Below are 27,994 nucleotides of genomic sequence, written 5' to 3'. Positions count from 1 at the left end.
ATCCATCTTTATCTGGCCATTTATTGCATCTCATCAGGCGTCACAGCAATTCTCTGTCATCCCAGCCTCCTGCTCTTTAAACAGCTCACCCAGAGGTTTCTCTCCTTCTCTTCACATGGAAATAATAATCATCATCCCCTCCAAATATTAACACTGATTCACAGACCGTACAACACACTGGATACTTAAGTTAGTTTATAATACATAGCTGGAATTGGTGGTGCATTGCTTGTCATGATAATTTTAGTTTTTAACTAATGGAAGTTGTTTTTTTGTACAGTTAATTCACAGAGAACAGTTGGCAGGAAACAATGGCTGAAGGCAATGTTACATATAAATGGAAAATACCATCGCCACAGAACGTGACCCACGGTCTAACGCAACACCCGTTCACACAGACACGCACACACGCACGGGACATGGGTTATAAACACAAGGGCACAGGCATACGTGCATCTACACACATAAGCATTCAGACCGTGGCATTATCAGCAGCAGATATGAGGTCTTTAATTTTAAAACAACTCATCAGACTCTTTTAAGTTTATGCTCATTGAAGATGGCATGACTGCTTGGGTTGAGTGAGGCTGTTAAAACGTGGACAGGAAGGCGTGGAAAGGGAAGATATTGCAAACTACAAACTACATCACACAGACAAAGCAATACAGGACAGAACAGCACAAACGCAGGAGTGGGACAGAAAGAGAGGGGCAAGCCAGCGAGGTAGAGTCAGAAAACAGAGCAGAGGGTATATCAGCATGTGATGAATACATGGTTGTTTTTCTCCAATCTAATCTTTGGTCCATTGTCCAGGTCTTTCTTACAGTTTTAAAGTGGAAGGGTGTGTAATTAATCTGTAAGTTTGTTCGCGTATGTACGTGTCTGCTGCTGTCAAAGATGACCCTTTTGTTCTGTGGAGCTCAACTCATCAGATGACACTCTCAAAGAGCAGCGTCCCCTTGGTTCCTGCAGGGGGCAGCAGTTTGGCCTCACTCTCAGGGGCCAGGTACTCCAAGTGATGTCTGCCCCAAACTGGTGTGGTTAGGTGCTGCCAGCGCTACAGAGTAAAAACACAATGAGATGGTTTTTTTGGGACGGGACGGACAATTTAGTTTTCTGCAATAAGTCCTCTTTAATGATTAATGAGGAAATCAGTTGAACAAATAACTCATAGATGAGTGATGGCAACATCCAAGGAGACGCATTCCTACTGATCAAAAGTAAACAGAAACAGGAGAATGCAAGTGAACAGACATGCCAGCACCCATGAACACTGACCTCCCGCAAAGATCCTTTGCAGCGCAGTAGTTTGTAGAGAACAGTGACAGGGATACAGAGCATGGAGGATAGGGCCAGCGCCCAGCCAAGTGCTTCACCCCAGATGGGGTATGTGTACACTGTGTTGTAGGTCAGGGGCTTGTAGTTAACCACATGGAACAGGAACACTCCCTATATGAATGCCAAGATATTACTAGTTTTCCACTTGCAGATACAGTTTACTTAAAAAAAAATGAAGTAGCACGTACCACACAGACAAAAGGTGTGATGTAGGACCAACACCACTTCATATAGGGTAGGGGCTGATAGCCGATCATACGAGCCACATCGTCCATGAAACGGTCTGCGCCTGACAGGGTAATGTAAGGATGTTGTGAGAATGCCCTGGACAGTGCAGTTTGTATAATTTGTGCTGTGTTTGTGCAGCGCTGTCTCACCATACACCCATGCAACCACCACACACTCCCAGAAGGCCTGCCACAACAATGTGATGCCACTGGCAGAGTAGTAGTCAAACAGCTGGAAGACATACATCCCTCCCTGATAGAAACGGTGAGAGCAGAAGACCATCAGAACCATCCTTTTAATAATTCATAACCCATTTCAGACATGCAGTTCCTTCCGTTAATCTTTCCACAAATCTAAAGTGAAAGCTACGTCTGAATGACAGAATGCATTCACTCTAACAAATTTAGGAGCACAGCAGTGGTACAAGGCTAAAAGGGCCAATATGTGAGCAGTTGGTTTCTAAGAGTGGTTTACAGTTCCAATTACAAGTTCCAACAAGCACATTTTATTATTAGTAAAAGGAGGTTATGATGCAAATGTTGAGAAGCTCCATAAAGGACACTTATCTTTACTACAAGACTGGTAAGAAATTAAATCTACCTAATTAGAATAATTTGTAATCTACAAATAGCTAACTAGAAAAATACCTAATTCTGAAGAATACAACTAAATGACATTTAGTCAAAAATTTGACTTTACCTCAGTAACCATGGACATGTCAATGAGGAAGCAGATGATGCAGCAGATGGCAGCTACTACCTCTCGCCGAAGCGAGCCCAGGGCAGATTTTGGGGGCAGCATGTCCATGATTCCCGTTATCAAACCCTCAACCCCGACAAACTGGAAATGAAAAAGAGGGAACGTAGAGGAACAAAAGTGAATGAGAATTCTTCGACTCTGTGTGTGTTAGTATTTTTGTCTGATATCACAGACACATTAAATATCACACAAAAATATCCATAAAGGTGCAGAAATGAGCTAGTTCTTGTTTCCAGTACAGAGGTGGACGCTGTGTCATCCCACCAACTACTCTATAAACTCCTCTTTCAGACAATCGTTGTACATCAGATGCAGTGAAGTGACACTTAAAAGTTTGCAAGTGAGCATTTTATCATGAGCCGTCTCCCTGTTAAAGAATGCTTATGCGTATCTCTTCGAAACATATTACAGCAACCATAAAGAGTGGAGCAGATAACAGCTGCGAAGCTATTTTTACATTATTTAACAGAGATGGCAGGATATTCATAGGCTATGCCAGTTAAAAAAAAAAAGAAGGGAAAGAAAAGGGAGAGAATTGAAAATGAGAGTAAATGAATGGAGAGCAGACAGACGCTCTCTGTGTGAATCACACAGAAGCTCATTGACAAATCCCTGGGCTGTAAAACAATGGATGTAGGCAGTGGCTCAAACAGACACACAACAAACAGGCAGCTGAGAAATGCAATCCTAAAACTGGTATTTCAGGCTGTTTCTGTCTCTCTTTGGTGAATGAAAGAATGATAGAAAAAGAGAAGGAATTAGATTGACACCAAAAAATAAAAGCACGTAAGATTCAAGTAAAATTAGTATATATCTTGTGTAAGATGAGTTCTTTCTCCAAAATTATGATATAAAGGAAAGTCAGTCATTAGTACCTGACTGTCCAGCCCCAGTATGAGTAACATGAAGAAGAAAAGTGCTGCCCAGAGCGGTGCCAGAGGCATCAGAGTCACAGCCTTGGGATAGGCTATAAAGGCCAGGCCTGGACCTGCACATTAAGAAACAGAGCCATCACTGTGGACATGTGGCTCTCACTGGTGATGCTTATTACTTAATACAAATTGCACAGCGTTTCAGGGGGGAAGGTGTATTCATACCACTCTCGGCTACTTTACTGATGTCCACTCCTTGTTCTGTAGCCATGAAACCCAGCACAGAGAATACCACAAAGCCGGCAAAGAAACTGGTTCCACTGTTGATGAGAGCGAGCACAAATGCATCCCTACACAGAAATACAGAGAAGAAGAAAAAAAACAAGGCAACTATCACATAAAATAAATGAAATGAGATAGAAGGATGCATTATATTGTGCTGTAACATAAGGCCTGTGTCAGAGACTCAAGACACTGGCATAGAGAGTAGAGATGGGCCGGGAAGCTAAACTGGGGATCAATAGCAATTTCTCTAAAAGCAGATGTTGTCTTTGCAGTTGTCAGGTGGAGAATAGAGAGCAAAGAAGCCTGTCTCAAGGTCACGGATGATACAGAATGAAAGGAAAATATCCGATATCTATGATGCAGTGATGTTAGGAGATTCGAATGAGTATTACGTCAACAACGTCTCTGTTATCTGCCTACACGGTGAGCAGGATTCCTTTGTTTATTCTGACAAGTCTAACCAAGAATGCTGACTGATATGAAGAATGTACAAACAGCAGTTGCATTGTGATGATTATTATAACACTGTTACACAAATGCTTTCAACAGCAATTCAGTCCATTCAGTCAACACTATCTGTACGAATCTGAGGCAGCGCACAAAAGCATGTGTGTGGATGTAAACAATCAAAACAAGTCAGAATGACAGTTTGTTTTAAGAAAGCAGTCCGTAATAAGACCCTACCTGTTCAAACAACTTAAAGTTATAATAATAATGTACACTTTTATTGATCCCCGTGGGGAAATTCTTCTCTGCATTTAACCCATTCACTCAGTGGGCAGCCACCAGTGCAGCGCCCGGGGAGCAGCGTGTGGGCATGGTGCCTTGCTCAAGGGTACCTCAGGGTAGCCGTTCAGGGGATTCGAACCCCTGGCCTTCCGATCACGGGGCAACCGCTTTACCTACTGAGCTATCCCTGCCCGCTCTTTATGGAGCCGCTCTTTGAGGCTGTAACTGTCATCACACACCAGGAAACATGGCTGTTAAATGCTGAATTTAAAAAGTTATACTCAACATAACAGAGCTGCTACCATCTATCTAAAACCACGCCTAACTTTACTTTTGTTTTTTAGCTTACTATTTATGTGTAAACACTGTGTAAGTATATTCAGAGGATCCAATCACTCACTCTAATAAACTACTTATTTTTTATAAAATACTAGAACTGTTCATCTTTTGGTTATTAAAAAGTGATGTTAACTTTATCTACAATAAATGTCTAAAACTTTATTTACATTTCCTAATATTCCACAACTTATAGATGGACTTTCAAAAAAACTGTATTTTGTCTGTCATTTATATCTGTTATTTCTTTATTTTATATGAATTTTTCCCTTGAAGACTTCACTCTGTGTCCGTTTTTGAAATTCCTGTGTTGGCTAGCGAGGCAAAAAAAATACATACCTGTATCTATACCTGTAGCACGCTTGTAAATGATTAAACTTTTGAAAAAAGCTCAATAAGTGGTTTATCAAGCTCAATCCAGAACAGGTTATCGCCACAGGCTAAAAATAAAATAATTGCCAGCATCACTACAGGGGCAAATTTCACTGGCCGGTTCTCACCCCCTTGCATGTGTGAGGTTTTTGCCCTCATAGCCAAAAGGTTGGTTGGACCAGGACTTTGGTGCAAAACAGTGTGCTGTTTCTTTGCAACTTAGGCACCAGAAACTGCTCGATAAAACTGCATTTTCCTGTCATAGCTTGAAGAGATATGTCAAATGATCATAAATATTAAATGATATATATGGAAATATCCAGTTATTCTTGCTTGCATCACTACTTGGCTGTTTTTGTGCACAGCTAGCATTCTTAGGCTGTGTTTATATGAATCAGCAGAGGAATTATTGCATTATGGCCAGGAATATGTTTTGCGAGGTCACAAGGACTGTGACCTTTGACTGCTATATTCTAAACAATTCACACCTGAGTCAGTAAAAGATTCTCTCTTATGGCAGTGTGTGCACTTTGGGGCATATAAGTGGTGAACCAACAGGTGGAGATGCTGATAGTTTGATCCCTAAACAGATCATTAATCAAGCTATGTTTGCTTTACTTTTAAAGCAAGAAATCTGTAACCCAGATGCAAAATATACTACATGCTGAACTCTAAGAATAGCTTATAGAAATCTTGCCATCTATTTCTGGGCCTACTTTAATGTGTGTAAGAAACAGGGCTGAAAAGCTCTCATGTGAACTCATTTTTCAACTTGTGGTCAAGAGAGGAAAAAAATGTGGCCCATACCGTTAAGTGCCCTCTAAATAAGTACGTGCTTGAGATTTACAAAAATAAAATCCTTGTTACTACTGTGTAGCCAAATACCTCAAAAGGCTCTTAATAGGTTTACGTATCTGTCTCTTCTGGCTAAACATATGCAAGCTTACAAACCAATGAAAACTTTCATTGAAGCCATGTGAGAGTTTTCATTGAGTGCATACTTGATATTCTACATTTGTTGGAAATGCATAAAGGGGTGTTTGCTTGAAGATAAAATAGATCTCTTATATATTTACGACTATTTATGACTGTGAATCTTCGATCAGACTTCTAATGCACAGTGTTTTAGTCTAATAGTCATAGTGGTGTTCAGAGAAAAGATCAGATCTTACAATAAAGCATTCAAAGTGCAAGTGAGGGAATGTTTCAGATCTTTTTGGGTCTTCATGTGATCATTAGCAAGGTCAGACTGAGGTTGCGCTTCTCCCTGTCATTGGGTGTATAGTGAAAGAAAGCCTATTTGTAGTGGAAATACATTTTTTTTTGGTTTATTTTAGTACTGAAGTCCACAGTCACATGAAGCAGAATGCAGATTCAGGCTATGACTTTGTGCTGATTTTGGCCCCCTTTCAGTGACAGTAGCGTCTGATTCTATGTTGTGTATAAACTCACTGGTAACAGTTGTTATGGAAGCGATTGTAGCTACCCAGCGCAGTCAGGGCACCTAGTCCGATGGCATAGGAGAAAAAAATCTGAGTGCCGGCATCTATCCACACCTATTATAGAAAAGACACGTGTGAGTAATTTCCCCCCAAATTTGTTTTGACTTACATTTCTTAGATGTCATTTGAACAGTTCTTATCCAAAGCAAAGCTTATGCAAAAGTTAAACCTGTGCTTCTCCCAGTTTGGACCAGTCTGGTTTCAGGTAATAAACAATGCCATCCAATGCTCCAGGCAGAGTGACCCCATGGGCAAGAAGAACAACCAGAACCAGGTAAGGGAAGAGAGCTGTGAAGTACACAACCTGCAGAGAGATAAAAACAAGACCTGTTAAGCACACCTCTAAATACTTTTAGGAACATTTCTGGGACATACTTGGGGTGGGGAGGTCAAGTTTGAAGACTGTGCAGTAACTTGCATTGAGTGAAAGGAGAAAACTAAACAGTTGGGCCCCTCATATTAAATGAACAGGTTAGCTGGAAATGCTTAATGCTTATCAACATGGTTCATCAGCTTATCTAGCTGGGCCTAAGCATGTTTTTATCACTTTGATTAAACAATTACCTGCTTTGCAAATACTCGTGTCATAAGTAGAAGCCCATTAGGTCCTTCCTGTAGTAGATGTGTAATGAGGCCTGTCATATTACTTTGGAGAAAAGGTAGCCTGTAAATGGAAAGCCAGATATTTTGTAAACCTCCTGCAATAGCAGGGGGTTTTGGCAGTCCTTTTCAGAATGCAGTCTTTGTCACATTATACAGAGAAAGTCACAGCTTGCTACCTTGCTACCTTATAGAAAAATCAAGTCCAAGCTTCAGTATGGTGAGAGCAAAGCAGTGAGAAAGCACATATTTGCCTTGATCTAGGGGAGAACATGGACAGAAAAGCCCCTTTCCAGCTTTCAAACATGGTGGAAAGTTACTAATCGGCTTATAGCTGGCTGGCTCAGTGGCTTTCATTATTTTTCCCCTCTTTCTATGAGCTTTGGCTACTCTGGAGACACAAGTATGCAAACACACACATCTCAATATGCTACAGCATAAGGAGATTCAAAAGAATGAGGAATGGGCTTTTTTTTTTACAAAACGGAAGGCTGAGCAGTCTGTATGCGGAGTGTTACATAATAAAGATTTAGGGATTGCAGCCCGAGTGAAAAGATATACAGAATATGACTAACTTTTAAAAGAACAAGAGTATGCATATATTTAGAGTAATTTGTGTTTCAGTCTAGACACTGATCCCCACATTACACTAAAGCTGATTTGGGGTCAAAGGGCAAAAATGCTGCAATTATTTAAATCTTTCCATGAAGCCGTTCAAACATTAGACTGCACTCCATGATCCCTGACAACCTTTTATGTGCAGCATACTAACGGATATAAATATTAATCTGCACTCAGCCCTGTAACATTATGTATTTTGTATTGCACAGGCAGAAAATACTTTACCTTGCCAGTAGATTTAACTCCTTTCCACATACAGAAGTAAACAATGATCCAGGTGGCTATAAGACACAGCACCATCTCATAGCTTATATCACCGGGCTCGTGCAGCCCTCCAGACAGACGAAGCACTTTACGTCTAGAAGAAAGAACAAAAGATGTGAAAAACATTGTTTCCAAACACAACAAAGACATTTAAAGCTATGAGGTAATTAATGTTCAAATATAAAGTGCACAGCTGGATTTCAATTGAAACTATATTTCCTTATACATCCTGCAAATGGCATATAAATGCCAGCAAAACTTAAAATAAGATGCATTTTGCAACTGGTAAAAAAAAAACCTGTGTGCACAGCCTTAAAAATGTACTTAAAAACTGCAGAAAGCCTGCTTAATCAAGGGATGACATACTCCCAAAACTCAATGACAGGAGAACGCAGGCCCTCAGCATCCATGCAGCTGCCATTGAGGAGGAGCTGGGCTGAGGAGAGGTTCAGCGGAGATGCGGAGGAGAAGAGGCTGGAGTTGGTGGCGGCAGACGATGGTAGAGCAGGCTGGGCAGTACTGCGGTTGTGGCAGGTGCGTCGAAAGTCCTGTGTACAGTTGGGGGTGTTCCAGGGGTGTCCGCAGGTGGCCCAGGGCAGTGGGTTAGTGAAAGAGTGAAAGAGAAAGTAGAGGCCCCACACCAGGATCATGATATAGTAGGTGTTACAGAAGAACACGATCACCATTGAGGCCAAGCCCAGACCTAATGAAGGAGGAGAGGTGAGCTCTAAATCAAAAAATGGTGGCTAGATTTATAGCTTTTCAGATAAATGTGTTGCACGTACCTTTAAAGAGGGGTGCGATGTTCCAGGCAGAGACCCCTCCCTGCTTCATGAACTGTCCCAGGGCAATCTCCAGGAAGAAAACTGGGATGCCCCCGATGAACACAATCAACAAGTAAGGGATCAGGAAAACCCCTGCAACACACGGCACTCATATTCATCACGGACAGGTAGAAACAGTGTTCAATACTGTACTATTGTAATATTAATATTGTTTAATAAACACAATGAATGCCTCATGTGCTAAATTAAACAACTATGAGAAACTTTGGAGAAATACATTACTTAATTTTTTCATGTTTAAAAATGTAAATAGACCAAGGACTGACTTTGAAAAAGAAAATTAGCAAAGCCGCACTCCCACAGACGTTATGCTAGGAAGCATATTTAGAGACAATTAAATGCTATTCATTAATATCTTCAAATCTTCAACTAATTATATCATTAACATTAAATTCAACTAATTCATATTATAATTTATTCTAATTTCAACTGCAGCATTAACAAATTCAGGCTCTTTGAATATGTGTGACAATGAAACAGGCAGAAAACGTGACATGAAAGTCATGTTTAATGTCTTTAAGAATGTGCACACACACAGTGTAATTAAACGTTCAGCTCAAGAAGAAACGGTTAAAAGGAGGAAGAAGCAACACAGAACACGGGGGGGGAGTCAGGGAGGAGGACAGACAAGCCCACAGATAAAAGCTGCGCTGAAAGTCAGTGTGGGAGACAATGTCTCCCGCGTGCAGAGGCAACTGCACTAGTTTGTCCTTGAACTCAAAAACTGCAAGGTGAGGAGACAGAAAAATGGGAATGTGAGACGACAGTGGACTCAGATGGGAATTATTAGTCCTGATAGAGACATCTAGGACTTGTTTTGTTTTGATCGGCAGCAGCTGGCTCAGAGCAAGTGTTTTCTATAAATAACTTCATTTTGAATTCTCACACTGTAGCCTACTCTGATGAGGAAGAAGAAAACATAGCAAAAAGGTGCAAAAAAGGCAGCACAAGGAATTTACTTCCCTGTATCTACCTGCAATGATTTGGGTGGAATAGTAATAAACATAACTCGGTTATGCCACCACAGCGTGCAGATGGGAGTGGAGTCACATGACCAGCTATGACGCAGAGCAGAAAGAGGCCAAGAAGAAAGGAGGGAAAGATGGACAGATTACCGGAGAGGCTGGCAGAAAAATTGGGACATCAACGTGTCAGAGGTTCAACAAATAACAAAAATGACACACAAAGGCATTGACCTGGTTCGCTGTGCAAATGCTTTACAATTTCTCTCTCATCCGCTTCATTTTTCTTTATGTGATTCTCTGAGAGGAGAGGGCTGTAGCCATATAAGGAAACATTCGTGAGCGAGAGTCTAAGAGAGAAAGGGGTGGGAGACTGAGAGAGATGCAGAAAGAGGAAAAGAGAGAGAAGGGGAGAAAGATGCGATAGGACGACTGAATGGAATGAGTGGAGAAAATTCTTGTGCTGACATACCCAAACAAATTGGCCAAATCATCACGCAACTGCATCCTTAATAGGCTTAAGTAAATCCTCTCTAATCATAGCTAAACCGGACACATCAGGCCTAACAGCTGGGTTACAAATAAATCGATGAGATTGTCTGGGCAATAATTTTGTGTATTCACCTGTTATTGTCTCCAGAGGAGCGTGTCCTTGTTTCACCAACAAGCAGTGCTCACTTAAAGCCTCAGCTCTTATCGGATACTTTTTGTTGAGTTACAAGGTGTACCCTGGGTTGGTCAAAGGTGGAAAGTGAAGTACTATAGCGGATGTTACTGCGCTGACGCGGAGGGAAAGGACGGGGCGCAGTCACAGGACGGTTATTGTGTGACATATCCATATGCCTCCTTATCAGCAGGCGGGTGGGAAAGAGCACCTTTGTTTGTCTCATGAGCGCTGGGCAGGAACACAGGGGGGTGGACTGTGTGAGGCAGGCTATTGTTATATGATACCAGAAGGTGGGTATCAGAGCCACTCGTCACAAGACACATAGATGGGAGACAAAAAGGGCTGGACTAAGACACACAGTCTCTCATTTAGTTTTACTTCAACTAAACACCTCATAATAAAATGAAAAGTGGGTAGGGCAGAGATAAGAGAGATAAGGAAAAAGTCTAGGCCAAAAGCTGCAGTCAGGTCAGGTAACGAGGGAACAAAGTTGGCACAGATGAAAGGAGGACTTGGAACAGCTCAAATAACATCATATGCCAACATAAGGAAGAGGAAGATCGTAGTGCAGCTCGGCCTAAGTCTGCCTATGAAGCAACAGGCAGCTATAATAAATATGGCGATATCACATGATGGGGCATGGCTTTTGAGCTACGTGTTCACAGCCACGCAGGCCCTGCTTTGTCTAACTTTATCTCATCGCATTGACTTTCACGGTTGTCCTTCTGCCTATCTGAGTTTATTTTCACTGCTGAATGATCGTTCAGTTAGAGGATCATACTTTAAAGGATTACTGAGAAACTTTGTTTTTTCCCCAGAATCTCTTTTTTAAATAGACGTTTCATTTTGATACCAAGCTAATTGTAACTCGTAATCTTTTTTGCATTAAATAATATTTTATAAATAGATACACAGATGGATAAATACTTTATTCATATCACCATGGAAATTGTTGAATTTCTTGTTGCTGAATATTGTATTCATAGTATTTTAATAATTATAAAGAGGTCAGTAAGGACTTAGTCCCATGGTGGTTTCGTGGCTAAATGGTGGACTTTTTCACCAGCATTGTGACCCTCAGGGCTGATAGCTGAGCCACCTTTTCTTTGCTATACAAGGGCAATTATCATGGTATAATTTTGGTATAATCTTTGCAGATGGCACCAGTAGTGTGAAGTGAAGGAGCTCCTAAATTGGTTATTTTAAATGATGCATCCATGAAGAATGCATTAAAAGAAAAGAGCTTCAATGTATTCAAACTGGACCCTAACTTTCTCTTATGGAAGCTTTTTTCTTAGTGGTAGCTTTTTTTCCTTAGCTTTTAATACCAGTCATTTATCTATTTTATGCTATGGCTGGAACCTATCCCACCAGACAACAGTTGGAGGATAAAGGGTGCCAGTCCAACAGAGACATCTACTACCAATTTAGAATCGCTAATTAGCCAAACATGCGTGTCTCTCATCTGTGCTAGGAAGATAATGCATACGGAAAGCCAACCAGCAGGTTTGCACCTGTAACCTTCTTGCCCTCTGCAGCAGTGTTAAACACAGAGCCACCATGCTGCTGCTCAGTCATACACACTTAACGTTTTACTCAGAGTACATTTACACAGTGCTCTGGGAGCTCACCTCCTCCATTTTTGTAGCACAGGTAAGGGAACCGCCACACGTTGCCCAAGCCAACAGCAAAACCCACACAGGACATGATGAAGTCCATTTGTCTGGTCCAGGTTTCTCTCTCCGCTGCTGGTACTGTTACAGACCCATTTCCAGCCGCAGTATCGTCCTGGATCTGCGTTGGGCCACCCCCTCCGCCGTCATCGCACCCTGAGCCCACCCCAGGCACAGGCACCAGAGGGCGAGCTGATGCGCTGCCCTCCTCCTCAGACAGTATCCCTGCGTCCAGCTGGGGAACACTGATTTCACCTGGACAGAAGAACAGGGTTGATTCAAAAACAAGCACAAAGATATGGAAATGACTAAATGGCATTAATATAACAACAGCATAAAATATTACAACACATCATCTGGCAAGTATACAGTTTCAGATCTTTACATCACACGTCAGCACTGGGGACAGACAAGCTCTGGTCTCTTAGGCCACACTCGTGCTGAATAGAGAGAAAGAGAGGCTGCACGCTTTCCATTCATTAAAATAGTCAATGCAAGCTTGGCCAGTTATTACGTACTTTCCCCCCCAGCGGTAACAGGAGTGTAATACATCTTAATATACACATACATGAGATTTGTTTTTGCAAACTGCCCACATTCAGTTGCAGTTATACTGTCATCACTGCACCCTCCCCCGATATTCATTCTCTCTGTCTCACAGACAGACTGATTAGCGTGCTGCGGTACAACACGGCATAAAGCCGCCTCAAGGTACAGCTCAAGCTCCCCTGCTACTTACAAAGCTTTTCTTCTTTCTCATGCGCCACTCAAACACAAATGCAACGTGGCTCTTAGTGTCTTTCCACAATATTAGAGTGAGCCGCTCTTTGCTGGATTCAAAGGCAGCTGAATCCAGATCAGAGCAGTTTTGAGGGGGTGTGTGAGCAGAGGATGAGAAAAGAGTGGGGAAGGTAAGGGATGTGAGCATATACAGAGCAACCTCTCTTTTAAGGTTGCTCTGTGGTTGAAGAATCATCTGTGTGAGGAACAGCTTCCAGTCAAGAAAAAATCTGCCCTTAAATAAAATGGCCATGCCTCAAGGACATAATGCAGAGACAGCTGAAGTTTTTAAAATGCTTGGCCAAGAAGGCACCTGGCGGGCAACACAGGTATACACTGTCTGTCTTCACCACAGATCTAAGTATTTTGCATCATATCCTTGAGGCACATTAAATTCATAAGCTGAACGCTGAATGACTATACCCTGACATGAGGGTCTTCTGTATTCACCACCAGTGAACATCTCTAAGGCTACACTGGCTTAGAGATGTAGCCTTAGAGACTCAAATACCCTTAAATGACTGGCTTCTGGTCCCGTGTTTATTTATATTTCCTCTCTGTACAAGCATGATGCAGTAAAATAATAGATTTGAAGCAGGTTAAGCGCAGCTGGTGTGTGGAAGCTTTTATCGTCATCCAATAATGTTAAAACTGTGGCAGAAGCAGGGATGCTTTAATTCACCTACTTGTGTTTATGTTTTTAGCTAGTGGCTGACTCATATGGTACCCTACCTAAGAAGTCATTTTTAAGCAGTGGAGGTCGTACGTCATACTCACCTTGGCTGTTCTCTTCCAACTCAGGTGACATACTGCTGAGTGGCGGCACAAAAAAATGTATATATATATATATATATATATATAGATAGATAGATATATGTATGTGTATATATATATATATATATATATATTTATATTTTTTAAAAGCGCAAGCTGGCTGTTTTTATTTAGCCAGAAGCAGCTGAAGTTTTTAAATGCCTGGCCAAAGAAGGCACCCGGCGGGCTCAGAGAGGCAGACAGGGAGATGCAACCACACTGTTCAGTGCTCCAGTTGTCTCTTTTTTTCCTTTTTTTTTTCTTTTTTGATCTTCTGAGTTTGTTATTTCTCCTTCTTGAAAAAAAATCTCAGTTTTTTTTTTTCAATTGCTTCACGTTGGAACCCCTCAGCTCAGCCAAGAGATGGAAAATTTCACAAAGCGCCGCGGTCAGTTCAGCCGTTGACAGGAGGAGATTCAAAAGCAGTCCACGAAGCACTTGAAGGTAAGCCTGAAGAATCTCATGGATAAGAGCTAAATGAAAATTATACTGCGCCTTAGGGTAATGATTTTTGTGTTTAAATCGCCCAGTTACAAGTCCATTATCCCGAACGGTATGCCGCAATTCGACGGACGAAGAATGTGACCTGCTCCGCGGTCCGTTAGCTGTGACCGACGCTTCCCCCGCCTCCTCCCGCCGTCAGCTGACGTGATTGGCTGAGGAGAGCCCAGTGCGGTGTGCACAGCATCAGCAGCACAGCATTACTACGGCATGTCAGCCCGGCAGCGTGAGCCTGTGAGTCCTGAGTCAGGGCAACAGAACCCATATCCGTAGATGCGTCTTCACAAGCATTTGGAGATCCGCCACGACAGTGTAGAAAAACAAACAAACAAACGTAAAAATGTTTTAGGTGGTTCCGAGATCCAGCCGAGCTGTGCGTGTTTACAGCACGCCAGTCAAAACGCTAGAATTCTCAGGTGTGTGCACACTCAGAGGTAGCCTACGCATTTAGATTTCTCTAGAAATTCAGTTTTATGTAATCGCCTGCAGATTGTCGTTCACTGTCACTGTCAGAGGTATTTCTGCGTAGTTACGGATCTGCTTACCAAGATACAAATCTCAATACACCCCAAAGATAAATATAGATTCAGAGATTTGTTTTTAATTTATTTTTCACATTTAGAAATATGAGGTTTAATTCATGCGAGCAAAAATTTTAATGCATGACAACTTTGAATGAAGACTGAAGATTGCTGCCGTTTTAATAAGAGGCTTGTTGGTTTTCAGTTAGTTTCGATTGGAGTTTTCTGAGACACGTACAGCACCTGTCTGCCTACAATGTGAAACCTCCATCAACCAACGTCAGTAACGCATATGCGCTGACGTCATCAGCTGGTCATCCAAAGGGACTATTGCCGACAAGTTCCCCGTGTATATCACAACTACCTCATATTCAAGTCACAGACATAACTGTACATGTTGTTGGCGACATCTAGTGGCGATTCTTTATATAACATGATGTGAGCAGTTACACAACACCACTAATATTTTTGTACCACTGTTTTGTATACTGTATTTAATGACATATCAAATACAATAAAACACAGATCCACCGCAACATCAAACTTTTATAAATATGCATTCATTTAACTTAAATCACCAGACGGTGACAATAAATAACACTGAAATAAATAGTCTCAGACAATTAAACACGCTTTGAGTTGTGAGAATAAAAACACGCAAGTTGAAATACTAGAAAATCTAATTTAAATTACTCCTGAAGGACTGGCCTTGTACAGCCAGTGTGACAGGTGATCATTCTATACAGTATACAAGATTCCTGCAATCACCTTATTAAATCATGACGAAAGCTCATTTTCACTGTAAGGAAAACTGATGAACAAAATAGACATACAAGAGTTCACAGGAATTTCCCTCGGTAACACATTCACTTATGTATACTGTGATGAATATGGCTTGTAACAAAAGGCTTGAATTCCATAACAATAAATGACATAGACCTGCAAGAGGAGGAGCAGCGTAGTAAGCCTAAAAGGAAGGGAGGTAAGCAGACTTCTCTCCTAATAAACATAACTGCATCTTTTCCTGTTCACACATGGACCCCATATATAATCTATTACTCTACATTTGTAAGGCTTGATTTTCATAAAGAATGGCATTGCCTCTGTTACATTTATTTGTACTTGTTAACTGTGCTATATAAATATGCCTCCATAACTGCAAATTAAGCTCCCTAGTAAAATTCACTAAACATGCAAGACAGAGATATGTGGTGCTGTTTTGTGCAATTTTTAATCTGACTACAACATCTGGCAATGTTAAAATAAACAAACAAAAAAAACATCTGTCAGAACTCACTGGCTGCAATGACGCAAAACTGACCTAATTTTAAAATTAGAATGACTTTTCTCAATAAAAACAGCCAGCTATAGATCCTGGTGGAGGTCGCTGTGTGAGAGAGACTGATAATCCATGCCTGATTTAGCTTGATGCCTTTGAGCAACTACTCTCTGGTAGCGGGCTTGTTGCTGGTAATCTGGGTTCACATTTATCCAGCTGTTGGCCACCCACTTCACTCCACGTCTGACCGGACAGTCGCCGTGAAGGGAATACTCATCTAACTCACCCATCCAACCTGTGGAAGCCAGGAGAGAAGCAGCATTTAAGAAGAAAAAAAAGTTTTAGCAGTTACTGGAGTCTTGAAAAATACCAACAACAAGTGTGACAAACATTTAGACGTACAACTGAATGATTTACAGATTTGATGTTTGCTGCACTGTGCTGACCATTTACCACAAGTTAAATATAATCAGGTTAAAAATAAAATTAAGATGATAAGTAGCAGCAGCAGCCCATTGCTGCTGAACAAATTCAGTTGATTAACCATTCATCAGCGAGTGTGAGAAACTCTATAAAAGCAGACGTTTTGGCAGTTTGCTGGTCTGGAGAATTCAGCTGTGTGTTAACAAAATGCCAAAGAAGAAAAACATCAGCAATGACAGGAAGACTTATGAAGCCATTTCCAAGACAATTTAAAGTCCATCGTTCTGCAGTTAAAAAAATATTATTCACAAGTGGAAAACATTTGGAACGGATATCAAAGCAATTTCACCCTTAGGTCAGACTCCACAGTAATTAGAAAAACCGCAAAAATCCCCATGAACTACATCTCAGACTCTACAGACCTCAGCTACCATGTAAAATGCTAATGTTCATGACAGTACAATTAGAAAAAGATTGAATAAGTGTGGCTTGTTTGGAAGTGTTTCTTAAGAGAGATCCTCTATGTTATACAGTGGGGCAAAAAAGTATTTAGTCAGCCACCGATTGTGCAAGTTCCCCCACTTAAAATGATGACAGAGGTCAGTAATTTGCACCAGAGGTACACTTCAACTGTGAGAGACAGAATGTGGAAAAAAAAAAAAATCCATGAATCCACATGGTAGGATTTGTAAAGAATTTATTCGTAAATTAGGGTGGAAAATAATAATAATAATAATAATAATAATAATGGATTGGATTTATATAGCGCTTTTCAAGGCACCCAAAGTGCTTTACAATGCCACTATTCATTCACTCTCACATTCACACACTGGTGGAGACAAGCTACGGTTGTAGCCACAGCTGCCCTGGGGCAGACTGACAGAAGCGAGGCTGCCATATCGCGCCATCGGCCCCTCTGGCAACACCAGTAGGCGGTAGGGTAAATTGTCTTGCCCAAGGACACAACGACCAGGACAGAGAGCCCAGGGATCGAACCGGCGACCTTCCGGTTACAGATACGCTTCCCAACCCCCTGAGCCACGGTCGCCCCTAAATAAGTACTTGGTCACCTCAAACAAGGAAAATCTCTGGCTCTCACAGACCTGTAATGTCTTCTGTAAGAAGCTTTTCTGTCCCCCACTCGTTACCTGTATGAATGGCACCTGTTTGAACTCATCATCTGTATAAAAGACACCTGTCCACAGCCTCAAACAGTCAGACTCCAAACTCCGCCATGGCCAAGACCAAAGAGCTTTCGAAGGACACCAGGAAAAGTATTGTAGACCTGCACCAGACTGGGAAGAGTGAATCTACAACAGGCAAGCAGCTTGGTGTGAAAAAATCAACTGTGGGAGCAATCATCAGAAAATGGAAGACATACAAGACCACTGATAATCTCCCTCGATCTGGGGCTCCACGCAAGATCTCATCCCGTGGGGTCAAAATGATCATGAGAACGGTGAGCAAAGATCCCAGAACCACACGGGGGGACCTGGTGAATGACCTGCAGAGAGCTGGGACCAAAGTAACAAAGGTCACCATCAGTAACACACTACAACGGCAGGGAATCAAATCCCGCAGTGCCAGACGTGTTCCGCTGCTGAAGCCAGTGCATGTCCAGGCCCGTCTGAAGTTTGCCAGAGAGCACATGGATGATACAGCAGAGGATTGGGAGAATGTCATGTGGTCAGATGAAACCAAAGTAGAACTTTTTGGTATAAACTCAACTCGTCGTGTTTGGAGGAAGAAGAATACTGAGTTGCATCCCAAGAACACCATACCTACTGTGAAGCATGGGGGTGGAAACATCATGCTATGGGGCTGTTTTTCTGCCAAGGGGACAGGACGACTGATTTGCATACTACCCTGCCCCAATTTTTCTATATAAGGAAACACATTTCCCTCCAGGTGACGCAGAGAAAGTGGAAACGATGATATGGCAGGAGAGAAGCCTGCATTTGTAGAGTAAAAATAAGGAGAAAGTCATTCTATAATAGTGTCTGAAGTTCAAGGAGGAAACCAGAAAAGGAACAGGTTTCTGAAGTATTTCCACAGGAGTGACAATTGTTCAAATAAATAGATGAATAGCGACACTCAGGCTGAAATAACAGGAGTGCTGAATATGATTTGCCCCGAGACAGACACCGTGGTTCAAGTAAAAAAACAAAAACAAACAAACTTTGGGATCAAAAGTGATATGAACAAGACGACACGAAAAAAAGAAAAACTAGTGGAGGCCAAGGTCCATATAGCCTAATCTACTGTCTACACGTTAGAAACTCAATGCAATAAAAAAGAAAGAAAAAGAATCCAGATTCCATAACAATTTTGAGTATTCTGATTACTTACGGTAGTTTTAACACCGTAAATATTAACTGAAAAGCAACAATTTTTATCATTATTTTTAGTAGTAGCATTCAGTTCAAAGATTTTTTTAATTGGCAAGGCAGCCAGGCTGTGATTTGTTCATACACATGGCCAGAAGGACTTCTAAATTTGTTCCTAAAGAACAAATTCAGGTACGAAACTATTGATCAATTACAGATTTTTCTGTTTGTTCATAAGCACTGATAGTAAATTAGGGCCAATGATCCCAACACCGCAGCAAATCAACAACAGAATGGTTGAAAAAGAAATAAGTAAAGGTGCTGCTATGGCCCAGTTAAAGAACAGACCTCAACCTGACTGAGATGTTGTGGCAGAAACTCAAGAGGGCTGTGCATGAATGGATAACTGCAAACCTCAAATAAATGAAGCAAAGCTGTAAAGATGCACGAGCCAAAATATCTTCCATAGAGACATATGAAGTCACAGACTCGTACAGAAAACACTGACCTCAAGTGACTGCTTCTAAAGATGGTTATACAAGCCATTTAATCATGGGGTATATGTTTTTCATACACTGACTCTGCTGTTTGGCTTAGTGCTTTTAAAAAATAATGACTGTGTAAAATGTCGTGTGATCATGTTCATCTGAGGTTGCAGTTACCTGACTGAAGATTGTGGACTGATATGGAAAACCTTAGAATTGAAAGAGGACACATTTTCCTTTTACCAGTGTGGAGATACAGAAATTCTTTTATTGCTGCCATATAATCTGCATCATTATAACTGCATTAATAACATTCTTTACAGCATTAGTTCACCTAATAATATTTCTCACAGTCTTGATACTGCATTACAGTTGTTTATTGAAGATGTCCATTTGAGGATCCTTCCGTTATGTTAACCTTTATTAAAAGTACGGTTAGAAGTATTTTATACACATTGCCTATCTGTGCCTATTTTGAGTTGATGTTCAGTTCATTAAGGGTTTTAAGCTTCACTGGCGTGACTGTCCAGGTGATCCATGCTGAGGGAAACTAGAACATAGAAGGATAACTGCAATGCATGCTTACAGTACATATAATACATATAATCTAGGAATAGGTCTGAGCAGAGGCCCAAATGTTTCCAGCTTCTTGTTGCAAACCTGTTGCATTTTATTCTACTTGGTAACAGATGAGCAGAGTCAAGAATTAGCCTCAGAGACCCTGAGGGCTTAAGATTATTACCTTGTATGGAAGGTGTTATCAAAATGGGGCGATCGTGGCTCAAGAGTTGGGAGGTCGCCTTGTAATCGGAAGGTTGCCGGTTCGAGCCCCGGCTCGGACAGTCTCGGTCGTTGTGTCCTCGGGCAAGACACTTCACCCGTTGCCTACTGGTGGTAGTCAGAGGGCCCGGTGGCGCCAGTGTCCGGCAGCCTCGCCTCTGTCAGTGCGCCCCAGGGTGGCTGTGGCTACAATGTAGCTGCCATCACCAGTGTGTGAATGGGTGGATGACTGGATATGTAAAGCGCTTTGGGGTCCTTAGGGACTAGTAAAGCGCTTTATAAATACAGGCCATTTACCATTTACCATGAGAAGTTCTATGTCTGTTTATAGCTATTAAAGATGTACAGAGATGTACGATTAACTGTGACTAAGGTCTGGAACCTATTTTAATCTGTCATTGACGGCATGGGGGGGCGTGTACCCCACTGCTTTATAAATGTCCACAACACGTATTTTGGTCAGAAGACATATGTTGATGTTTTCTCCTGGCTGTTAATAAACTCAACGTTTGATTGCACTTTTCTGGGGCCTCTGTGGTTTGTCTCACTGCTCTACATTGATCGATTTCGCGACACCAGGACTTTTTTTAAATCATACAATATGTTGTTAAGTTATCGAGATGTTTTCATTGCTGAACCCCTGCTTTTAAACCTAGTTATTTGTGTCATGGATGTGGCGAGCTCTGAGGTTACATGAATACTAATGTCACACTGAATGATTTGTGATCCTGTTCTTCAAATGATTCAGTAGTAAATGAGCTTTTGTGCTTTACAAAGAATTTTCCTGCCACTCATTCAGATGTACAGAGATTATTTTGTCACAATTCAATAAGACTGAAATAAAACTATTAAATAGCAGACAGACAAAATTAGCATACTGGACTGCTTACTGGCTTTGTGTGTGCAATAAATATAGCTAAAATCTTCTATTCTTACCTCTACCATCAGAGAGATGGTTGTACCACAGGAGAACTGTCCCAGCAGTAGGTTTAATTCTCAGATTCCCTCTGCTACACGTCTCCTGGGTGTCTGTTAAATCAACTCCATCCTGGACAAGTGCCTAGGACATGAGAAAAAAAACTGTAAACAGCTTTTGTCTAATAAGTCTAGTAAGTGTCAGATTTCTTTCCATGGCTCATCATCTCTCTGAATTATCATATGTAGGTTTTAAACACAGTGGAAAAAGTAAGGTACAATATGAAGGGACACTCACCTGCTCCTCATAGGTGCGATTGTCTGCCACAGGAAAGGTGGATTCACCACCTTCTTCTACAGAGGTGAGGTAGAATAAAACTGTAAGATACCTGGAATAAAATAAGAAAGGAAGCAATAAATGGAGATGCAAAAAATGGGGCAAAAAAAGGGGTTTCCTCCCTATGAAAGGGGACATTGTTCTGTTACACAAATACAATTAAAGTGTCTGACAACAACCTGTTAACTCATTCACTGCCATAGACGTCTATAGCCGTCAATGGCAGTGAATGAGTCAATGGGTTTAACTCATTCACTGCCAATGGCTGGCAGTGAATGAGTTAATAAAAGTGAATTTTAAAAGTACTTTCTAAAAAAAAAAAGTTACATTATATTACAACAGAAGAGATGCATACCGGCAAGGGACCTCGGTGAGAGCAGATGTGTTTCCTGCCAATCGTGTATGCGCACAAGTTGTCTCTGAGTTGGAAGGGCTGCTGTCATAGTGTGAATTACTAAAGTCTCCATGTTCATAGCGAATGACCTGCAGTGGTTCGCTCAATTCAACTAATGCAGAGAGCAGACGTGTCAGACTGGTTACTCTGTGTAAAAGTAAAAGAAAAATTTAAAAAACAATAACACATCGTAAGACTTCAGATACAGGAGTGTGAATGAATAACGCCACAATAAAGCGCACGTGTGTGTGGATAGTGACCTGTTCCTGAGTGTGCGCAGCACACGGTGAGATCCTGGGCCTTGGAAAAGCCAGGTATGCTTGCTCCTTTGTTTGAACTGACTATGAAGCTTCCCACTTTTCTCTTGTCCTGGATGCTGGGATACATCATAAACATGCCTAAAATCCCCCAATGTCAGCATCCCTGCCAGACATACACATAAGTAAGAAGAAACCAGTCTTTCAGTTAAGCAGTGTCATGATTTCAGTTTCAGTATGATTTATGTTTGAATTCTACTAGAGGAAACGGTAAACTATAACAGCCTCCATTCTTTCTTTTCTTCAATTCCTTTTGCCTCTATCTGTAAAAATATGCTTTTACTCTCAGCAAAAATGATTGTCTGGTCCCCATCAGTTCCCCTGGGAGACAGTGTCCCAGCCACAACAATAGCTCCAGGGTGCCAGAGGAGAGATGGCCAGGGAAGGGGGGTGGGTTGGTAAACCAAAAAGTGTGGAGGAGGGAGATGGGGGGATACAGGGTATCCGGGGGAAAATTAAGAAAAGGGGTTGGAGAATAATTGGTTTTTAATGAGATGGGACGAGGCACATCCGGACTGGGACGTGTAGAACGCCTGGCACAATGCTATCAGGTCAAAAGGGTGTCACTCTTCTTCCTGCCTTGCCACTCACAGACTCGCACGCAATCACAGCCACCAGTGAGCAGTTAACTCCATTCTTACCAGTACACAGCCACTGCAGAAGCACTCACACACAACTGAAGGAGACTAGCCTAGTATTTACACACTTGACCTGCACTTATTTACTGAGTATGTGACAAGTTTGCTGAAAGCAGGTGGAGACCAATTGCGACTAGCTAAAAAAAAAGAATAGCATGTTTTGACATTAAGTATTTTAGAGACACAGGTTTCGAAAAGCCCAATCAGAATTGAAAATTTTTTTTTTCAAATAACAAAGGTACAACATGGTGGAATAAACAGGAATCGATTAGGTTATAAACAGTATCTTCCAAATTAATTTTAGTTACATCTTCATCCAATTATGCTTTTCTAAATAGAGTCACTCAGGACAGAAGAGATGCATGTTTGAACTACATGAGCACGGACCTGTTGGGCAGGATTCCAGACCGGTCAGTATCTGCCGTAGATTGTCGGGACTCAACCAAGTTCCATCTTGAGAATGTGAATGACTCACAATCTAGAGGAAAGACCAGAGTGTTTTTCTGATCTCAGCAGAAAGCAAAACATGTTCTGACAGTTCATCTAATTTTACATTACATAGAAAATGACTTTTTCTGGAAATCAATTTTCCTCCTGCAACTGCAGATGCATAATGTTTCTCTCTCATCACCTCCTGCTTCTGAAGCAGCCCATCTTGGTTTAGGTCCAATAGGCTGAAGACCTCTTCTGTGCTGAGTGAAAGCAGGGGCTGGTTTGACTCCTCTTGTTCCTGGCTGGATGCTGTTGCCTGGCTGTCCATTAAGCCCTTGAGCTGAGCCAGCTGCACCACCACACGGCACTCCTCCTCAGACAGGAAGCCAGGGATCTCTGACAGGAACATAAAGACAGTAGTAGCAGATGTTATGATCCATTGGAGCCTTTGGCACATGTGACTCCATACTGCATGAAATACCAATTTATTTCACATTATCTAATACACAAAGCCATGTGACTGTCCATTACAAACTTTATGGGAAATCTAAAATTTCCCAGCTTACAGAATGAGAATAATGTAAGCTTCTCCCCAGTCCTCACTTCCATATAGACAATTAGAATAAATCATACATATTCCTCTTTTTTAAGTTCATTTTTTATATTATTTTACACCTTTTATTTTGACTCTTTGAATCTTATGTCTCTAATGATGTGTGAGTTCATTCTACATTAGGGTGATGCCAACTTTAACAACAAACTGCCTTACAGTATTTAAAATGGATGTTTTTCAACAACAAAAGGAGGTTCCTACTTCTCCTCTTTGGCTCCTAAATATTTCTTTCAGCAAGTCTACCTGTGTTTTCCCCCAAAATATGTTACACCGACAAAAAACTAAGTATTCTTAAATTAGATACAATATAAAGGCAAACATTACAAACGTGATTTCCTATAATTCATCCATGCCTTCAGTCATTTTCCATCCTAATAAAAGGCTTCCGGCAGGTCTGGCGCTTGTACAGTAGGGGCCTTGTTTGTCACCCGTGCCTTTTACACTGCACCCTTGGTTAACCCCCAGTCCAGTCAAGCCTCATTAATTGTGACAACTGATATGAATGAAGGGGGACTGAGCCTTCCTCTTCTCCCTCCCACCGCTGTCTCTCTTTCTCCCCCGGAAAGGAAGTGACCTGCTTGTCTGAACAGGAATCAGGCCACGGCTGCACAGCAGGACAACGCCAATTTTATTTGCATCCTGCGCAAATGTTTAAACAAAATGCAAAAGCATGCACTTTACTATCTGCACATGGGTCTCAGATGTTCTCTCGTTTCAGAATAATATCTGATGAACTTCTCTTGAACATTTCTTTGTGGAAAGTTACCCCCTCCTGTGGGCAGTAACAATCTCTTTACTATTAAGAACAATATCGGTTTCTAATGAGAAAGAAGTATTTATAATTTAAAAAAAAGATGCATAAATAATGCATAAACAAAGACAACAGAGGGAAACAAGGTAGTTAAGTGTGGGTTGACCGAAAATGTGGGTTGGAAAGAAGTGACGAGTTTCACTACTATCAGGGTCTGCATCTGCCTTAATGTATGCAAATGCCAAATGATTAACCTGGCTCTACAATACACATTTATATCTGCTGATCCATGTAAGTGCATCCATGTTTCTCTTTTAATATGCACTCTTCTCCTTTTCCTAATTCTCTACACCACCCCTTACCCCCTTCCTGTGCAGATCTGCTCACCACCCACTATAAATACACCTATTTGGCCATCCTCTCCATCACTTTCACACAGCGATCATCGATTACTCAAAAGAGACACTTGAGGATTTCTTCTACTTTTTGCCTTCTGAGCAGAAGAGCTCTGTCCTCATTAAATATCCAGAATGTCCTCCCATTCATCCTCCCTGCTATTCATCCTTCTGCTTGCTGGGCCTATTAATCTGTTAGCGGTGAGTCCCGGGAGAGTAAGTACAGGGATGGAGGAACAAGTGAGGACAGAGGGTAAGGTTGGATCTGGGGTAAAGAACAAGGGACACAGGGCAAGTATTGTGGACAACAGTGAAACTGGATTTGGAGATACCAGTGTTTCTAAACCAAGAGTTTTTCCAGGAGGGGATAGCGAAGTTCTAGGAGAGCCTGGTATTAGTAACTTCAAGTCCACACTTTCTATCAGCGAAGACGAACTATGGGAACCCAGCAGCTCCTCTCGCTGTGTCTCTATCCCATCAGGCATGGCCCTGTGCCAAAATATTGGCTATAACACCATGAGGATGCCCAACCTGCTGGGCCACGAGACTCCTGCTGAGGCTGTGCAGCAGAGCGCCAGCTGGTTGCCACTCCTTGCCAGAGAGTGCCACCCTGATGCCCGCATCTTCCTCTGCTCTCTCTTTGCTCCCATCTGTCTTGACAGGTAAGTTGTTATGTATCTTTTGTACTAGAATTTTTTTCATATTAATCTGACTTTTTATAGGAACCGTTATATCCCATGTTTTTGTTTAGAAATGGAGTGGATAGTGTAATACTGGAGGAGTCATAATTGCTGAAAGCACAAGATAACCACAAGTAGCTACAGACTTATTAACAGAAAAAAAATTCCAAAATGCTAGGTTAATGAAAATGTTGTTTAGGAGCACAGTCATCAAGGGATAACGCTTTTGACAACTATGCAAACTGTGCAGCAGTCTCAGCGGGAAAGCCCTGATTTCACAGAGAATCCAGGCCACCAGAAAAACCCTAAATCTCCTCTTTATCACATTAGCAGTCTGTGTGCAGTCTAGGTGTGAGGAACAAAAAAACAAGGACCAAATCTCTTTTAATCAAGTGTTGTGTTGTCCAGCACTGTGGTATTGATTTCAACCCATCATCTACTAATTGCTGCCCATCTTCCCTCTCCATCTCTTCTTCATCAGATTTATCTCACCCTGCAGAAGCTTGTGTGAATCCGTACAGGACAGCTGTGCACCGATCATGAGTTGCTATGGCTACCCATGGCCCGAAATTCTGCGGTGCGACCAGTATCCCGCGGACCATCTCATGTGTATCTCGTCCATCACTAACACCACCGCTGACACAGCAGGGCGTAGAGGTGAGAAACTGGCTACGCAGACACACCTGCTGACGCTGACTTTACTCAACAAGTGATTCAATTAGTGGTTTAACTATTTCAGCACCACAGGCGAGCTGTCGGGACTGTGAGCTGGAAGAGGCCTCCTCATCAAATGATTTACTTGAGACTTTTTGTAGGAGTGATTTTGGTGAGTTTCAATAAATATTTTTTGATTTTATAATTATCACACACATGTAAGGTTTGATAAACAGTAAATGTGACTAAGGACTTGTGCTTATCTGCCATCTTCCCAGTCGTGAAACTACGACTGACAAGGCTCAAATACAGCCCAGTCAGTCTATCTCTGTTCTCACTGGCTAGTAAACTGGACGTCCTGAAGCAGGGACCCTTGCTAGGTGGTCAGCTGCGCTCGCGCATCGAGCTGTGGCTGGAAAGAGATGCCACCTGCGTGAGGAACATGACACGCCAACACCCACGAGGCGGCACCTTTCTTGTGACAGGAACAGTGCACGGGGAGCGCCTGGTGGTCAACAAAGCTTTCACCTGGCAGAAACAAGACAAGAACCTGACGGCAGCTGCACGCAAGTGGAAACAATATCGATGCAGAAACTAGGATTATATGTTTAGGTAGAAAAAGTCGAACTGAAACAAGCACTAAACAGCTGTGGTTAGGGGATAATGTTTAATCATAAGCCTGTAAATAAACCTTTTCTTGTTTCATTTGTTGTTTTGTTGGGCTTTTTTCCAAATCATATCCAAACTATTGGTTGAGGAAAAGTTACCAGACAGTAAGATGGTCACAACTACAGTGCTCAATCAATATCAGCACCGTGCCAGTCAGGCAGAGTAGTTCAAAGAAATAAAAGATGTTAAATAGAAAATTTACAGAGTTTTTTTTAAAGTTTCTTTATACCTGGTCTTTATTTGCAAGGCTTACCAAACAGCAATGGTTTCAGACTAAGCGTCTTCATTTCATGTGTTTTGTCTGGGACAAGAGACACCCTCTGAACATGTCCAACCTGCAGACGCACAAAACACATAATCAGAATCAGCTTTATTGGCCAAGTATACAATGGCTAACACATACAATGGTTTTTGCTATAGCACTTCCATGTCACACCAATTACTTTACATGTTTAAATACTTCAGGTTGGTCAAATGTAGTTGAAATGTGTTTTAACTAGAAAGAAATGCTGACTTAACTTTACAGGAAGTAATGTATATGGGAGCAATAACCTTTGAGTCGAAATGTCAAACTATCATACCGATACAGTCCCCGTTTCTTACCCGTATTCCCTCAATGCGAGGGAGACTGAAGCTTTGACTGTAATCCTCCACATGCAGCTCTCTGGAGGACGGGGCAGGATGGGGTAGACTCTTCCCATTATCGCTGTCAGCAGCTGAGGACCCTCCGTCTCCACTCACAAGATCCCCAGGCCCGTTGTTGTAGTGCACGTAGAGCAGCAGGGCGATAACATTTAGGATGTAAACATGAAAGAAGACCATGACCACGACGAAATAAGCCCGAGAGCAGACATTACTCCTCTGGATGTGTAGACGAGTGGAGCGAAACGGGGAATTGAAAGGTAAAGATGAAGGTTCGTCATTGTCGTCAAATTCGTTCTGCTCTTTTAGATATTCCTGAGCGGCTTCCATGTTGTTATTATAATTATTATTGCACCAACTGAAAGCTGGATATAAATATGGATAACTATTGGGTAAAGTTATAGCAAAAGTCAAAAGGTTTGGTTTGTCAGATGGCTCGACGTTAGTAAACCTCAACTAGCTAGCTACCTATGTAGCAAACTCGGCGGAAAACCTCTGACCGTTTCGAGAAAAATAAACCTTGTCGTCTCTGCCGCTTTCAGTCAAAGAAGTCAGACAGCTTCGCGCAAAAAAGCAGGTATGCCCACAGCCGTGT

The 27,994-nt window shown here is 41.7% G+C and overlaps 4 protein-coding genes across 5 annotated transcripts in view; 2 read left to right on the top strand and 2 right to left on the bottom strand.

Annotated features, from left to right (window-relative positions):
- Position 1: 1 nt before the first annotated feature.
- Positions 2–14,409, bottom strand: LOC113013464 (sodium- and chloride-dependent creatine transporter 1). The gene is made up of 14 exons (XM_026154382.2): positions 13,611–14,409; positions 12,012–12,308; positions 8,692–8,823; positions 8,273–8,609; positions 7,868–8,000; positions 6,591–6,725; positions 6,372–6,475; positions 3,423–3,547; positions 3,201–3,313; positions 2,266–2,406; positions 1,716–1,818; positions 1,527–1,627; positions 1,279–1,449; positions 2–1,057 (listed from the first exon to the last, which is right to left on the bottom strand). The coding sequence occupies exons 1-14, from the start codon at positions 13,639–13,641 to the stop codon at positions 929–931; spliced, it is 2,052 nt and encodes a 683-aa protein (XP_026010167.2). The 5' UTR covers positions 13,642–14,409; the 3' UTR covers positions 2–928.
- A 738-nt stretch (positions 14,410–15,147) lies between these two features.
- LOC113013467 (transmembrane prolyl 4-hydroxylase-like) lies at positions 15,148–27,729 on the bottom strand. Of its 2 annotated transcripts, XM_080295353.1 has the most exons (10): positions 27,361–27,729; positions 27,011–27,092; positions 23,195–23,391; positions 22,951–23,041; positions 21,869–22,031; positions 21,570–21,755; positions 21,176–21,266; positions 20,899–21,022; positions 17,752–17,884; positions 15,148–16,242 (listed from the first exon to the last, which is right to left on the bottom strand). In XM_080295353.1, exons 1-10 carry the CDS (start codon positions 27,727–27,729, stop codon positions 16,230–16,232), a joined length of 1,449 nt encoding a protein of 482 aa, XP_080151479.1. In that variant the 3' UTR covers positions 15,148–16,229. The 2 variants fall into 2 exon arrangements, with proteins under 2 accessions (XP_080151479.1, XP_026010175.1); XM_026154390.2 differs by lacking the exon at positions 17,752–17,884.
- LOC113013468 (secreted frizzled-related protein 5) lies at positions 24,189–26,793 on the top strand. Its single transcript, XM_026154391.2, has 4 exons — positions 24,189–25,416; positions 25,916–26,091; positions 26,174–26,260; positions 26,367–26,793. The coding sequence occupies exons 1-4, from the start codon at positions 24,890–24,892 to the stop codon at positions 26,684–26,686; spliced, it is 1,110 nt and encodes a 369-aa protein (XP_026010176.1). The 5' UTR covers positions 24,189–24,889; the 3' UTR covers positions 26,687–26,793.
- LOC113013466 (cyclin-dependent kinase 17-like) overlaps positions 27,523–27,994 on the top strand; it is a 52,431-nt gene continuing 51,959 nt past the window's right edge. Inside the window, exon 1 of the mRNA XM_026154383.2 lies at positions 27,523–27,659. The gene's annotated coding sequence lies outside the window, so the exon portion shown is untranslated. The remainder of the gene's footprint in view (positions 27,660–27,994) is intronic.

Source organism: Astatotilapia calliptera, chromosome 20 (genome assembly GCF_964374335.1).
Source record: "Astatotilapia calliptera chromosome 20, fAstCal68.1, whole genome shotgun sequence".
Taxonomy (NCBI): Eukaryota; Metazoa; Chordata; class Actinopteri; order Cichliformes; family Cichlidae; genus Astatotilapia; species Astatotilapia calliptera.
Note: the sequence above shows the minus strand (reverse complement) of the source record. Positions and strands in the feature narration are given on the sequence as shown.